Below are 15,633 nucleotides of genomic sequence, written 5' to 3' on the forward strand. Positions count from 1 at the left end.
AAAAAGTGGAAGCACATACCTTGTTCATGGATTGGAAGAATTAACATCTTTAAAATGCCCATACTTCCCAAAGCAATCTATAGATTCAATGCAATCCCCATCAAAATACCAACAACATATTTCACAGAACTAGAACAAATACTTCAAAAGGTCATATGGAGCCCGGGCCAGTTTTGCTCAGTGGTTAGAGCATCGGTCTGTGGTCAAGAGAGACCCAGGTTTGGTTCCCGCTAAGGGCACGTACCTCGATTGCAGTTTGTCCCTGGTCCTGGTTGGATCGTGGGAGTGGCGACCACTTGATGTGTCCCTTTCTCATCGATGTTTCTCTCTCTCTCTCTCTCTCTCTCTCTCCCCCTCCCACTCTATCTGAACAAAAAAATGTCCTCGGGTGAGGATTAAAAAAAAAAAAAGTTCATATGGAACCAAAAAAGACCCCAAATAGCTGCAGCAATCTTTAAAAAGAAGGACAAAGTAGGTGAGATCACAATACCGGCTATCAGGTTATACTACAAAGCTACTGTAATCAAAACAACCTGTTACTGGCACAAGAACAGGCAGAAAGAGAACCCAGAAATTGACTCAAGACAGTATGCTCAATTAATATTTGACAAAGGTGGCAAAAGCATACAATGGAGTAAAGACAGCCTCTTTAATAAATGGTGTTAGGAAAATTGGACAGCTACATGCAGAAAAATAAAACTAGACCATCAACTTACACCATACACAAGAATAAACACAAAATGAATAAAAGACTTAAATGTGACTCATGAATCCATAAAAATCCTAGAAGCAAATGTGGGCAACAAAATTTTACACATCATACACAGCAGAATTTTCACTGATACATCACCCAAGGCAACAGAAACAAAGAAGAAAATGAACACATGGGACTACATCAAACTGAAAAGCTTCTTCACAGCAAAAGATACAATCATCAAAATGGAAAGGCAACCCACTCTCTGGGAGAGCATAATTGCCAATTATATATCAGATAAGGGGCTAATTTCTAATATATATAGAGTGCCTACACAGCACAACAAAAAGAAGACAACCCAATTAAAAAATGGGCTGAGGAACTAAATAGACACCTCTCCAAACAGGACATACAAATGGCCAAGAGACATATGAAGAAATGCTCAACATCACTAATCATCAGAGAGATGCAAATTAAAACAACAATGAGGTATCACCGCACACCTCTCAGAATGGCCGCCATCAACAAGTCATCAAACAATAAGTGTTGGCGAGGGTGTGGAGAAAAGGGCACTCTAGTACACTGCTGGTGGGAATGCAGACTGGTGCAGCCACTATGGAAAACAATATGGTGTTACCTCAAAAAATTAAAAATTGAACTTCCATTTAACCCAGTGATCCTGCTTCTAGGAATATAGCCTAAGAAGCCTGAAACACTAATCAGAAAGAATATATGTACCCTCATGTTTGTATCAGCACTATTTACAATAGCTAAGATCTGGAAACAGCCCAAGTGTGCATCAGTAGATGAATGGATAAAAAAGCAGTGGTACATATACACAATGGAGTACTATGCAGCTGTAAGAAAGAAAGATCTCTTATCCTTTGAGACAACATGGAGGGACCTGGAAAGTATTATCCTAAGCGAAACAAGCCAAACAGAGAAAGACAAATATCGCATGATCTCACTTATTTGTGGAATATAACGAACATAACAGTCTGAGGAATGAGGTAGTCCCAGAGACGTGGAAGTGGGGTACAGACTGACAACCCCCAGAACAGGGAGGAGGGGGATAAACCACAGAACTTATGTGCATGTATGCATGAACAAAGGTCATGGACAACAAAGCTGGTGTAAGGGTAGGGAGGGAGGAGAAGGGGGAAATCAGTGGGAGGGGGAAAGGAGAAACATCTGTAACAAAAATAAATTAATAAATTTTGAAAAATAATAAAATAAAAACATTTAAAAAAAAGAATAAACTCAAAATGGACAAAAGACTTAAATGTGACTCACAAATTCATAAAAATCCTAGAAGAAAATGTAGGCAACAAAATTTCAGACATTATACACAGCAGAATTATCTCTGATACTTCACCTAAGGCAACAGAAACAAAGGAGAAAATGAACATGTGGGACTACACTGAACTAAAAAGCTTCTGCACAGCAAAAGAAACAACCATCAAAATGGAAAGGGAACCCAGTGTATGGGAGAGCATAATTGCCAATGATGCATCAGATAAGGGGTTAATTTCCAAAATATATAGAGTGCTCATACAAGTCAACAAAAGGAAGACAAAGAACCCAATTAAAAAATGGGCAGAGGAACTATATAGACACCTCTCTAAACAGGACATACAAATGGCAAGAGACATATGAAAAAATGCTCAACATCACTAATCATCAGAGAGACAAAAATTAAAATGACTATGAGGTATAACCTCACACCTGCCATTTTGACTACCATCAACAAATCATCAAACGACAAGTGTTGGCAAAGGTGTGGAGAAAAGGGTACTCTAATACACTGCTGATGGGAATGCAGACCAGGGCAGCCACTGTGGAAAACAATATGGTGTTACCTCAAAAAATTATAAATTGAATTGCCATTTAACCCAGTGATCCCACTTCTAGGAATATAGCCTAAGAAGCCTGAAACACCAATCAGAAAGAACATATGTACCCTTATGTTCATACCAGCACTATTACAATAGCTAAGTTCTGGAAACAGCCCAAGTGTCCATCAGTAGATGAATGGATAAAAAAGCTGTGGTACATATACATAGTAGAGTACTATGCAGCTGTAAGAAAGGAAGATCTCTTATTCTTTGAGACTACATGGAGGGACCTGGAGAGTATTATCCTAAGCAAAACAAACCAAGCAGAGAAAGACAAATATCGGATGATCTCACTTATTTGTGGAATATAATGAACCTAACAGTCTGAGAAATGGAGATGTGGAAGTAGGGTACAGACTGACAACCCTCAGAAGAGAGGGTGGTGGGAGGAGGGCAAAAATAAACCATAGAACTTATATGCATGTAGGCATAACTGATGAACGTGGACAACAGAGCTGGAGACGGATGTGGGGGATGGGAAGGAGGGTGTCAGTGGGGAATAAAGGAGAAACATCTGTAACAAATATAAATTAAATAATAATGAAAAAAGAAACAAATATAGGGAAGCAGCCAAAATGCGGAAACAAAGAAACAGGTCCCAAATGGAAGAATAAGAGAAATCTCCAGAAAAAGAAGTAAATGAAATGAAGGCAAGCAAACTACCAGGTAAAGAGTTCAAAACAATGGTTAAAAGGATGCTCATGGAACTTAGTGAGAGCTTTATCAGCATGAAAACGAACATAAAAACCATGTAATAGAAACAGTCAGATTTGAAGGAAAAACTAACTGAAATGAAGAAAATTTACAGGAATCAACAGTAGAGTAGATGACACAAAAAATCAAATCAGCGATTTGGAATATAAGAAAGCAAAAAACCCCCCACCCAATCAGAATAGTAAAAAAAAGAAAAGAATCCAAAAAAATGAAGATAGTTTAAGGATCCTCTAGGATAACTTCAAGTGTATGAACATTCGCATCATGTGGGTGACAAAAGGAGAAGAGAGCGAGCAAGGAATTAAAAACCTATTTGAAAAAATGACAAAACTTTCCTAACCTGGTGAAGGAAATAGACATACAGTCCAGGAAGCACAGAGAGTCTCAAACAAGATGAACCCAATGAGGCCCACACCAAGACACGTCATAATTAAAATGCCAAAGGTAAAAGACAAAGAAAGAATCTTAAAAGCAGCAAGAGAAAAGTAGTTACCAAAAGTAAGCTCCAGAAGACTGTCAGCTGATGGCTCAACAGAAACATTTCAAGCCAGAAGGGAGTGACAAGAAATATTCAAAGTGATGAAAAACGAGGACCTACAATCAAGATTACTCTACCCAGAAAAGCTATCATTTACAATTGATGGACATATAAAGAGTTTCCCAGACAAGAAAAAGCTAAAGGAGTTCATCACTGCCAAGCCAGTATTACATGAAATGTTAAAGGGTCTTTTTTAAGAAGAAGAAGGAGCCCTGGCCAGTTTGGCTCAGTGGTTGGAGCATCGGCCTGTGGACCAATGACCCACTGGTTGCATTCCAGTCAGAGGAACGTTCTTTGGTTGTGGTTCATCCCTGGACCTGGTCAGGGTTGTACAGGAGGCAACCAGTCATTGTGTCCCTCTTACGTCGATGTTCCTCTCTCTTCCCCTCTTTCTCCCTCTCTCCCACTCTATCTGAAGATAAATAGAAAAATATCACCTGGTGAAGATTAAAAAAAAAAAAAAATGGAAGAGAAAAAAAAGATAATAAATATGAACTATAAAATGGCAATAAATACATATCAATCAACAATTGAATTTTAAAAAACAAAATAAATGAACAAGCAGAACAGAAACAGACTCATAGATACAGAGAACTTTTTGACAATTGGTTGCCAGATGTGAGTGAGGTTTGGGGGATGGGTGAAAACGGTAAAGGTGTTGGTGATGAAAACAGCACCAAGTTGCCCTGGCCAGTGTGGTTCAGTGGTTAGAGCGTCGGCCTGCGGTCCAGAGAGACCCGGGTTCGGTTCCCGCTAAGGGCACGTACCTTGGTAGCAGTTTGTCCCCCGCCCTGGTTGGGTCGTGCAGGTGGCAGTTACTCAATGTGTCCCTTTCACGTCGATGTTTCTCTCTCTCTCTCTCTCCCCCCCTCCCACTCTATCTGAACAAAAAATGGAAAAATGTCTTCGGGTGAGGATAAAAAAAAACAAAAAACAACAGCACCAAGTGTTGGACTGGTTTGAGTGAGACCACACTTTGATTCAACAACCTCAGTACTTGAATTCTGGCTGCGAAAGAAATCAGAGGCAAGAATCAAAGTGTATGTGAAAATTCATTTAGAAAGTCACGGAGGTAGAAGTGAGCTGTAGAAGAAATGAGTTCAGGAAACAAGTTACAGAAGCAAAAGAAAGGCCCTTGGTTAGAGCTTAACAGAGAGAAAGGTAAAGGTAAAGTGCAGAGGGGTTAGGAAAAGGGGAGGGAAAAGGCATTTGCTTGCTCTCAGGAGGGAGAGATCGGGTCCTCTGTCCCAAGGGCTTTTAATGATGGGGCTTGTAGGGGAGGTCCCAGGAGAGGACCTCAGACTATTCATCAGCTTTCCAGGTGTGTTCTTTCAGGGTCATTGTCTCCACTAATTGGTGGGCACCAGGGTAGGGTCTCATTAGTCAATGTAGTTGGTCCTAATGTCAGCCTTGGGGTGGCTTGTCTCATTTTTTGTTTGTTTGTTTTTGTTTAATCCTCACTCCAGGATATTTTCCCATTGATTTTTAGATAGAATAGGAGGGAGGGAAGGATAGAGACACAGAGAAAGAAAGAGAGAAACATTGATGTGATAGAGACACATGGATTGGTTTCCTCCCTCAGGACCCCAAGGGGGTCCAGGGATTGAACCTGCAACCCAGGTACTTGCCCTTAATCGGAATCAAATCCGAGGTCCGTAGGCAGATGCTCTAACCGCTGAGCCATACCGGCTAGGGCTGCTCGTCTGGTTCTATGCTTTTCTGGGTCTTGAGCTAAAACAGAACTGAGGCCTAGATGTACTTGATTCAGAGGGTCAGAACCCTGTTGTCATGGGGCTTTCTGCTTAAAGGCTATATTCTGTCCCCCTTGTTTGTTCTTCCGTTAAGGTAGTGGTTCTCAACCTTCCAAATGCCGCGACTCTTTAATACAGTTCCACATGTTGTATGTGGATGTATCTGCATGTGGGCGGACCCGCCTGGAGATGGATAGAGGAGCAGTGTCTCAGTTCCTAAGACCGACAGGTTGAGAACTGCTGCTCTAAGGGAATCTCACTTGTATTGTTGTAGGTACAAAACAGGCTCCTTCACAGTATCACAAGGAAAGAATTCTGAAGACCCACAAATGAGGGATTGTAATCTCATGGCAAGATTTATTTGGGAGGTCTGCCCCTGCCCATGGGTTTCCAATGTCCCATCTCCATCTGTCCTGCCATGGAAAAAGTCTGACTATGTCTTCAGCAGGGCCAAAATAAAAGCCAGTGTCCAGAGTTTTTGCTTCGTATTCCTTTGGAGCCCACACAGTCTTCCATGGTTCCCCAGGTGGCCTCTGGTCCCACATGATTGGTGTTCCAGGGTAGGAGAGAATATGAACAAATGGGGCTAGTGAGGGTGAGGGAGAGGGAGAGGGAGAGGAGGAGGGAGAGGGGGAGAGAGAGAGAGAGAGAGAGAGAGAGAGAGAGAGAGATCTTTGTTCCCCTGGAGTTTTAACCAGGAGCTTTTTCAAAATAACCAATTAGCTTACCAAGTCTTCAGGGGCTTGCATTGGGGTCCACTCTCTAGCCAACGATCTTATTCCCAGGTTAGACTGACAGCCCTCTATGGTTAAGTACCTTCCCTTGCTCCATTTTGACTTCATTGAGCATGTCCTTGTCTCCCCCTACTCCCCATAACCCCCCACAATCTGGTACCCAAGGGGGTAAAGCAAAGTGTTAATCCCCTTGGAAGGGCAATGCTGTGATTCCTTGGCATGTGAAGCTGTAGCTTCTTGGCGAAGCAAACAGGCCCCTGCTTCCCAGCTGAATATGCTTCCTTTGCTTTTTTCCCCATTAATAATTAGCTAACAAAAGTATGACTAGCAACATGCCAGAGGAGGAAATATAAGGGGAGGGTCCAAACCTCATGGCCAGAGATATGCTGGGGGAAAAAAAGTCACCCTGGGGGCAACGTCCGTTTTCTCAGTTTTGCCCATTGCTAGACACCCATGGCTTTTCACCCTGGTCAACTTCTGTACCTGGCCCATCATCCTTACTTTGCTCACATCTGTCTAAGTGACTACCACAAAGTGATTAAGAAATACAAACTGATTGTTACAGTATAGTCATGAAAATAGAAAGTATGGCATAGGAAATATAGTCAATAATATTTGAATAACTATATATGGTATTAGATGGGCATGAGATCACTTAGTAAATTATATAATATTTAATTACTGGTGTGTACACCTGAAACTAATATAATATTATATGGCAACTGTAACTGAAAAATAAAAAGTGATTATAAAAAAATAATGTGGCCATCCCAGCCGGTGTGGCTCACTGGTTCTGTCGACCCATGCCCCAAGAGGTCACTGGTTCAGTTCCCCATCAGGGCACATGCCCAGGTTGTGGGCCCAATCCCCAGTGGGGGACATGCAGGGGCAGCCAGTCGGTGTTCTCTCGCATGATGTTTCTAGCTCTTTCTCCTTCTCCCTTCCTCTCTCTGTACAAATCAATAAAGAAAAAAAAAAATAGTGTGGTCAACTGCCTATTTTTTCCTTTACTAAGTTACACTCAGCCAAAGCAGAAAACAAAGAAAAGCCCAGACTCCCAAACAGGCCCTCGGTAGGCAAAAAGCCCCTCCCCCACCCCCCACAAGGGTCGTAATGGGGGTTCCAGGCTTCCGCCAACTCGCCGGCTTCTCCAGTCTGGGAGCTCTCCTAGTTTTCACAGGGGAGGGGCTTCCGATCTATGCCGGAAGTTCACTCTAGGAACGGTTGTCCCTACGCTACGCCGTGTTTGTAGCCCCGGGGGAAGTCGCCCCGCCCGGAAGCCGCTAGGTATCTCCCCCGCTGTGATGTCGCTGGGAATAGTAGTTTGCGTGAGCCTGGCGGCGCCCGCGCGCAGGCGCAGGAGGAGCCGGTGGGCACTACATTTCCCAGGAGCCCTTGGTTCGGGGGCGGGGCTCGCCCGGAGGCGGTGGTTGTGGCGGCTCTTTCGTAAATGCTGCCGAGACTCCGGCTCTGGTTGGAGAGGACTGAGAGGCCGGGACGACGGAGCGGTAATACGTGGGCGAAGGGAACGGGAACGGGGAGCTGGGGGTCCGACGCTCTGTAGCCAGAGGGCCTGCGGCGCACGGGAGGACCCGCTTCCGGCCGGGGGCGCCGCGTCGGGGGGCGGCCCACACCTGTTCTAGGTTAACGGGTGTCGGGAGCTTCCGTTTCTCACCGCCGAGGTCTTGGCGGTGCTCGGAGCAGCTGATAACTGCAGGGAGTCAGCTTATTGGAGCAGAGCGTGTGAAGCGGCGTTGCTCTGTCCTCCCCCACAGCCGTCTCCGTCCCTCTGTGCGGGGGTCGTCTTTACAGCTCCGCTAAGGAAGGAACCGGGCTGCCCAGGGGTGCGTTTTGGGGGAGCAGAGAAATCAGTACTTCTCCGCCAGGTAGTTACTCCCCACGGTCTGAGGGTGGTTTTGAATGAACTGTGTCCGCTTTCCCCTGCTTCAGAAAACGGAGCACAGGTATTTTATTTTTAAAATCTCCAGAAAAGTCACATTTATTTTACGTTAACGTTATGGAAATTAAAGAGAATGGTGTAGTTGTGTCGCGGACTGGAAGGTGACTTAATAATTTATTCATTCCCAAACCTCATGAGGCCGCCCTCTTATGAGGAAAGCCAGGCCCATGCTTGAAGTCTGGGTGAATTTAAAGATCTTCAGTTTATCCTGTTGACTATTCACAGTATTGACATAAATAGATCCCTTCAGTTAAATGTGAATTTAAATGTTTGCAATATTCTAGCATACTTGCAAAGTCTTTCCCACACATCACAAACATGAGGAAAAATTTTAGGACGTTCAATAGCAACTTGCCTGCTAACACTTGTATGGCGGCTCCTGGGAAAACCACATACTTGACAGACGAAGAAGTTTTTACATTTGTCAAAGGTAATTTTGCTCAAGAGGCTGTACTGTCCATGTTGTCCATTGTTATACTAGTCACTTAACTGTTCATTTACATGTGGTAAACTCATTTACCACATGGCTATTCGAGTCTTCTGGATCATTTGTTTCATGTTCACAGAACTGACACAACTATTCATCACATTTGGGAGCACAGGTATTTTCAGTGTGCCATACAGTGCTATGAAGCAGCAAGGGAAACTGCAGTATCATGTAAAAAAATCCCATTAAATCCAGATTCTTGACTGAATAAAATCACACCATCTATCTTTTAGTTCTTCAGTCCCATTAACTACATTTCAAGTGCTCAGTAGCTATAGTGACTTGTGGCTACCGTATTGGACTGCGCAGGTCTATGTAATTGTATTTTTTGTCTTTCTCTTACACAGAGCTCTGCATTTTGCTTTTGCAATTAAGAGTATATATTCTGCTGGGTATATTCAGTACTTCCATATCAGCACTAATGAACTTATTTGTTCTCTTTAATCACTGCTTAAGATGAATACCCTAATTAGCTGGGCCCTTGTTAATGGACATATAAATTAATTTTAGTTTATTACAAATGTGAACTTGTAATAAAATAGCACAATATAGCACAAAATGCCTAGATGTGAAATTGCTGAGTCAAAGTTTCTGTGTATTTACAGTTTGGATAGATATTGTCAGATTGCTCTCCAAAAGGTTGTACTAGTTTCCCTTCCCAGGTAATACTTTATGAAAGAGTTTCTCCTTTCTATATTGGGTGTTATCAGGTTTTTAGTCTTTGCTGACGGAATATGTGAAAAATGGTATGTTGTTAGTTTCAATTTGTATTCGATGAAGTGAAGATGAGCATATTTTAATATTTGGGTCTCTGTATTTCTTTTTCTGTTTATATCTTTTGTATGTTTGTTTTTCAGACACTAGTTATGAGGCTAAATACATGTTTGTTGCCTCCAAATTGCTGTTTTTCATTTCCCTTTGGTTTATATACATTTTGTTTTATTATATTGATAAACTCTAGAATTATGTGTGGAAAATAGTGGGAGTTCGGCTCTCCTTTCAAAGACATGGCAAGGGCAGGTCTCCCCTCTCTCCATCCTTATCAGCCTACAAACATGGTTTTATTTCTAATTTTTAAAAAATCCTTATCCAAAGATATGTTTTCATTGTTTTTTTTAGAGAGAGAGGAAGGGAGAGAGAGAGAAACATTGGTGTGAGAGAGAAACATTGATTAGTGGCATCCTGTGCATGCCTTGACTGGGGATTGAACCCACAAACTAGGTATAAGTCCTAACCAAGAAATCAAACCTCCCACCTTTTGGTATACGGAACGATGCTCCAACCAACTGAGCTATGCAGGCCAGGGCTATTTCTTCTGTCTTAACAAAATATGTCTCTTCTCCTTGCTTCCCTGGCAGCTACTGTGCTATTTAGTTCCTTCCCTTTATAACAAAACTCCTGGGAAGAATTATATTCACTATCTCCTGTTTCTTATTCTTTCATGTATCCCCTCCATTCATGCTTTGCCTCCTCCCCTCAGCTGCTTTCAAGTTATTAGGATGTTTGCTTTGCTAAATTCTGAGGTCAGTTCTCAGTTCTCCTCACCCTTCATCTGTTAACAGCATTAACATAGCCCTTTGTTCCTTGGAACACTTTCTTCATTCACTTGGCTTCCAAGACCACTACAGTTTTTATATCTGTTTTTTGTCTACTCTCAAACCCTTAGTGGTTTCATCCAGGATCTTTAAATACCATCTCCATGCTGAGGATACCCACATTTGTCCTTCACAGACTTGGTCTCCATGAATTCCATTCTTGTGTGTCCAGCTGCCTACATAATGGCTCTCCTGGGATGCCTGATAGGTGTTTTAAAATGTCCTAAATTATCTCTGATCTCTCCCCCAAACGTGTTTCATTTCAGTTTTCTCCATTTCAGTTAATGGAACTTTGTTCTTTCAGCTGCTCAGTCAGGAAACTTGAAGAAATAAAGGGGAGGATCCCAGTGACCTCTGGAAGTTTCATACACTGTAAAGGAGGAGGAGGAGGTTATATAATCTGATCATATGAGGTTCAAAATTGGCTGCTTTTAGAAAAAAATTATTGCTTTTTTAGAGAGAGAGAGGAAGGGGGAGATAGAAAGAGAAAGAGAAACATTGATTTGTACCATGTATTCATTGGTTGCTTCTTGTATGTGACCTAACTGGAGATCAAACCCACTACCTTGGCATATTGGGATGATGCTCTAATGAACTGTGCTACCCAACTAGGCCTTTTTAAAAAAAATAACAGTGCAGAGGTCTTTAATTTTTTTTTTTTTTACAGTTGTCTGGCAATGAATTCATAGTGAGCGGGTTTCAGCAGCTTAGACTCCTTTCCAATGGTTCTCACAAAGTGTGCTTCTCTGGGTGGAGCAGGCTGACACTTCAGTTGAACCTAGGTCCCTTTCTTTTTGGATTCTTCCTTTTTCTGATCATTTTCCTTCACATGTTTCAGGAAGCTATTTAAGCTCTTCAAGTGCTTAATATGCCCCATGTGTACATTAACTCTCTTGACAGGAGTCTTGCTTTTAACTTGTTTGTTTACAACAGTGCCCACTGCTTGCTGGGTGACATTGTAGACTCTTCCAGTTTTGCCGTGGGAGCAATTGTGGGGTATTCCTTTTTGTACAGTACCCATTCCCTTGATGTCTACAATATCACCTTTCTTGTAGATTTGCATGTATGTGGCCAAAGGACCAACTCCCATGTTTTCTCAAAGGCCTAGAGGACATATAGTGGGTGCCTCTCCTCTTTCCCTTTGTGTTAGTCATTTTGGTGAATTGCTGGAAGTTAGCAGTTCTGGCCAAAAGGAAGGTCAGAATTGGGTGCTTTTTATGGTGGGGGAAGGGAGAATAATCTAGAAACAAAAAAGAATGAGATGTAAAACACATTCTGTACTACCAGGCTCAGTGGTATAAGAGTGTGTGTGCCCTAGGGACATGTGTTCTCAGGAAGGTGAGAGGAGAGGTTAAGAGTAATGGGAGATTTTGCTGGTGGTGGACAGTGAGTGATTTGGCATTGGAGATGCTTGGGAGATGGAGGCAGAATAAGGCATGTGTGTAGAGATTATGAGATTAAGCATGGTATGGGATTCATGGCCTTTTTTATTTTTTATCCTCACCCAAGGACATTTTTGCATTTATCTTCAGATAGAATGGGAGGGAGAGAGGGAGGAAGAGAGAGAGAGAGAAACATCAGTGTGAGAGATATATCGAGTAGTTGCCACACACACGACCCCTGTCGGGGCTGGGGACAAACTGCAAACGAGGTAAATGCCCTTAGCAGGAACTGAACCCAGGACTCTCTGGTCTGAGGGCCGATGCTCTAACCGCTGAGCAAAACGGGCCAGGGCCAGGGCTTTCTTATTATGACTGATGTAAATAGGTTTAAACACATAGAGATTAATCCTGGAGAATTCAAGGTGGATAGTGGTGATGGGAGTGTGAGAGCTGGTGGGATTCTGAAGATATAGATATTGGTGGGGGCCTCTTGCAGATGAAGGCCATGAAGTCCAGGTGGTGGCTGGGTATTACTCAGCCCCTCATAGCTGCACCACTCACTCCTCAGCCAGATCCTTAATTCTGTCTTCTAAATGAGGACTCCCTGTTCACCCTATCTTAACATGCAGTCTCCTTCCCCCACATGGCTTTTATTTTTCTCTTTAGTACTTATTACTATTTAACATATTGGATAATTGTCTTTTGAGTGCGTATTTTTACCACTAGATTGACTTACTAACGGCTTTACATCCATCCTAAAACGATATCTGGTACAAAGTAAGAAAATAAGTTCCTGTTGAAAAAATTCAGACATGCAAAGGAGGAACAGCTTATGTTCTTTATGTTGTCCCATTTACATTAATTGTGCTAGGAAATTGGTTATTTTAGAGTATGATTCATATAGAATAGCTGTCCTATGGTATGAGCCACTGTTATTTTTATTATTGAACATTTAATGGACACAAATAATACTTCATAATACTGAATTTATTTTCTTTTTTTTATTTTTATTTTTTATCCTCACCCGAGGACATTTTTCCATCTTTTGTTCAGATAGAGTGGGAGAGAGAAAGAGGAAGAGAGAGAGAGAAACATCGATGTGAAAGGGACACATCGAGTGGTTGCCACCCGCATGACCAACCAGGGCCAGGGACAAACTGCAACTGAGGTACGTGCCCTTAGCAGGAACCGAACCCGGGTTTCTCTGAACCACAGGCCGACGCTCTAACCGCTGAGCCAAACTGGCCAGGGGGATATATTCAGATTTTTTGTGTTGGGTCGAAGTTTGGGTAGAATATCTTTAATACTTTTTGTTGGCTGTCTTTTACAGGTGTTGGAAATTAATAGCTCTTCTAGTTTTTACATTTTAAAAATACAGTAGAAAATTGGACTACAATGTTCCTGATGCCAACCTCTTCAGAGTTAAACAGTGAGCGGAACTTCCTAACCCAGTGGATGACCAATCCTTCTCGGGCTGGAGTCATATTAAATCGTGGATTTCCTATTTTGGAAGCAGATGAAGAGAAGCAAGCAGATGTGAACATTTCCACCAGCTTTCCTGTTAAAGCCACACATTTTTCAAATAGCTTGAACTTTATAAGTGAAGAAGATTCACTTCATGAAGAACAGGAGTTGGAATCTAATAGCCCTCACAGACTACAGTCAGAAAAGTCTGAAACACACACAGTCTTTTCTTTACCTAAAGAGGGACCACTACCAGTGGCATGTCAGGATGTTCCTGGACACTGGGAAGATAACAAAAGTGGCGTTGCCTCAGATCTTGCAAGTGAATTCAAAGAAGTGGCTTATAAAGACCCACTTTTTAAAAAGCTTGAACAGGTACACCAGGACTTGGCCTAATATGTATTTGTGTTATTGTAGGTTTTTGTCTATGATGAGTCACCAATTTCAGGTCCTGTTATGTGTTCCCCTTTACTGTGAAATCCTCAAAATACCAAGTTTTGCCTTTTGTCTACTGTGAAATGTTAAAGCATGTCTAATATGTAAGACATAAATATAACACTTAATACATCTTCAAGTTTCTACCTCATTTGGTAAAAACTAAATTATAAATTATTGATCAAGTATTAGGAGAAAAAGTTGATCATAAATGTACTGATTACCTATCATATTTTAATCAGAAGATTTATATGACTTTTTTTGTTTCTTAGTTGAGAGAGTCAATATAGTTTCCATCGTAAAAAATTGGATTTTAGAGTTTTGGTGGCAGATTGCATTACTTAGAGATCCCTCTTTGACATTTTTTATTAGGGAAGATGTAGGAGGGGAGATGGGAAGGATTAAGATAAATGTAAGGAGCAAAGGCTCATAAAGAAATGTAAAGTTAGTTTAATAGAGTTAATTTTATGTTTAAAAAGCTAAAAGAAGTGCAGCAGAAGAAGCAGGAACAACTGAAGAGGCAACAGTTGGAGCAACTGCAAAGACTTATGGAAGAGCAAGAGAAGCTGCTCACTGTGGTGTCTGGGCAGCACACACTCCCAGGTAGTTTTTGCTTATGTATGGTCTCCAGTTAGTACAGTGATTAGTGGCTACACACATTTCTTACCTTGAATTGCTTGACAGGTTGTTTCTACCATTGTCTTATGTTGCAAACTCCAATTTCTTTCTTTCTTTTTTTAATCCTCACCTGAGGATATTTTCCTATTTATCTTCAGATAGAGTGTGAGGGAGAGAGAGAGAAATATTGATGTGAGAGAGACACATTGACCGGTTGCCTCCTGTTCAATACTAGCCAGGACCTGGGACTGAACTGCAACTGAGGTACGTGCCATTGACCAGAATCGAACCCATGACTCTTTGGTCTGTAGGCCGACACTCTAACTGCTGAGCCAAACCTGCTAGGGCACAAACTCTAGTTTCCTTAGAGGCTAGGCAAATAACTGAAATTGGTGGTGTAGTATACTTGGAACGAGTGAAAGCTGTGTTGTTCCGGAGCATTTGTGTCCTTAAAGACATTCACATTTGTTTATAAAATAAAATTTAAAAAGATTTCGTAGAATAAAAGATCTAGGGCCAAAGTTGGCTTGGGGCTCCTGGTTTACAATCCCTGCCTGATGAATGGAAAACTGCTCTGTGTCATAGAGATAAATATGTGTAGAAGCCACTCGACTCAGCTGAAGAACCATACCTGAAATATTTTTTGTTTAGCAAATGACAGAATTCTTTTGTTGTATGCGCAATCAGTTAATAGCATGATGTGCTTTACAGGGGAAAAACCTGTTGAAATGTGTTTGGAGCAGTGGTTTTGAAAGTTTGTTGACCATACTTCATAGTAACAAAGACATTTTATTTTTTTATTTTATTTTTTTTATCCTCACCAGAGGACATTTTTCCATTTTTTGTTCAGGTAGAGTGGGAGGGAGAGAGAGGAACTAAGAGAGAGAGAAACATCGATGTGAAAGGAACACATCGAGTGGCTGCCACCCGCACAACCGACCAGGGCCGGGGACAGACTGCAACTGAGGTAAGCGCCCTTAGCGGGAACCGAACCCGGGTCTCTCAGGACCGCAGGCCGACGCTCCAACCGCTGAGCCAAACCGGCCAGGGCGCAACAAAGACATTTTAAATCATGACTCATAATTTCAAAGAAATTTCATAAGTCAGTCTTTATTGGTGTGCTTGGCATATAGCAAGGATGTTTTCTGTTCGGTTTATTCTATTCTATGTCAGAAAAAATGCCAGTCGTGACTTGTTGCATCTGATGATAAAATGAGTAATGGATTGTGTCCCACAGTTTTGAAAACCAATGGTCTGGAGCACTGTGTGTCTGCTTGGTGCTACCTTTGAAGAGACACACTTTGCTGATTCAGGACAGTGCCCATTGTGTTCAGAGACTTCATGGGCACCGAGACTACAAAGAAGA

General features: G+C 41.9%; 1 protein-coding gene across 4 annotated transcripts in view; it reads left to right on the top strand.

Annotated features, from left to right (window-relative positions):
• Positions 1 to 7,813: 7,813 nt before the first annotated feature.
• Positions 7,814 to 15,633, top strand: part of CENPJ (centromere protein J) — a 65,182-nt gene continuing 57,362 nt past the window's right edge. For all 4 annotated transcript variants that reach the window (XR_004958355.1, XM_036252550.1, XM_036252552.1 and 1 more), the window contains exons 1-3: positions 7,814 to 7,834; positions 13,081 to 13,589; positions 14,129 to 14,252. Coding sequence is in view for 3 of the 4 variants with exons in the window: in XM_036252550.1 (XP_036108443.1) it covers positions 13,146 to 13,589; positions 14,129 to 14,252 (568 nt within the window). In the remaining variant the exon portion in view is untranslated. The remainder of the gene's footprint in view (positions 7,835 to 13,080; positions 13,590 to 14,128; positions 14,253 to 15,633) is intronic.

This window comes from Molossus molossus, unplaced genomic scaffold (assembly GCF_014108415.1).
Source record: "Molossus molossus isolate mMolMol1 unplaced genomic scaffold, mMolMol1.p scaffold_m16_p_10, whole genome shotgun sequence".
Lineage (NCBI taxonomy): Eukaryota > Metazoa > Chordata > Mammalia > Chiroptera > Molossidae > Molossus > Molossus molossus.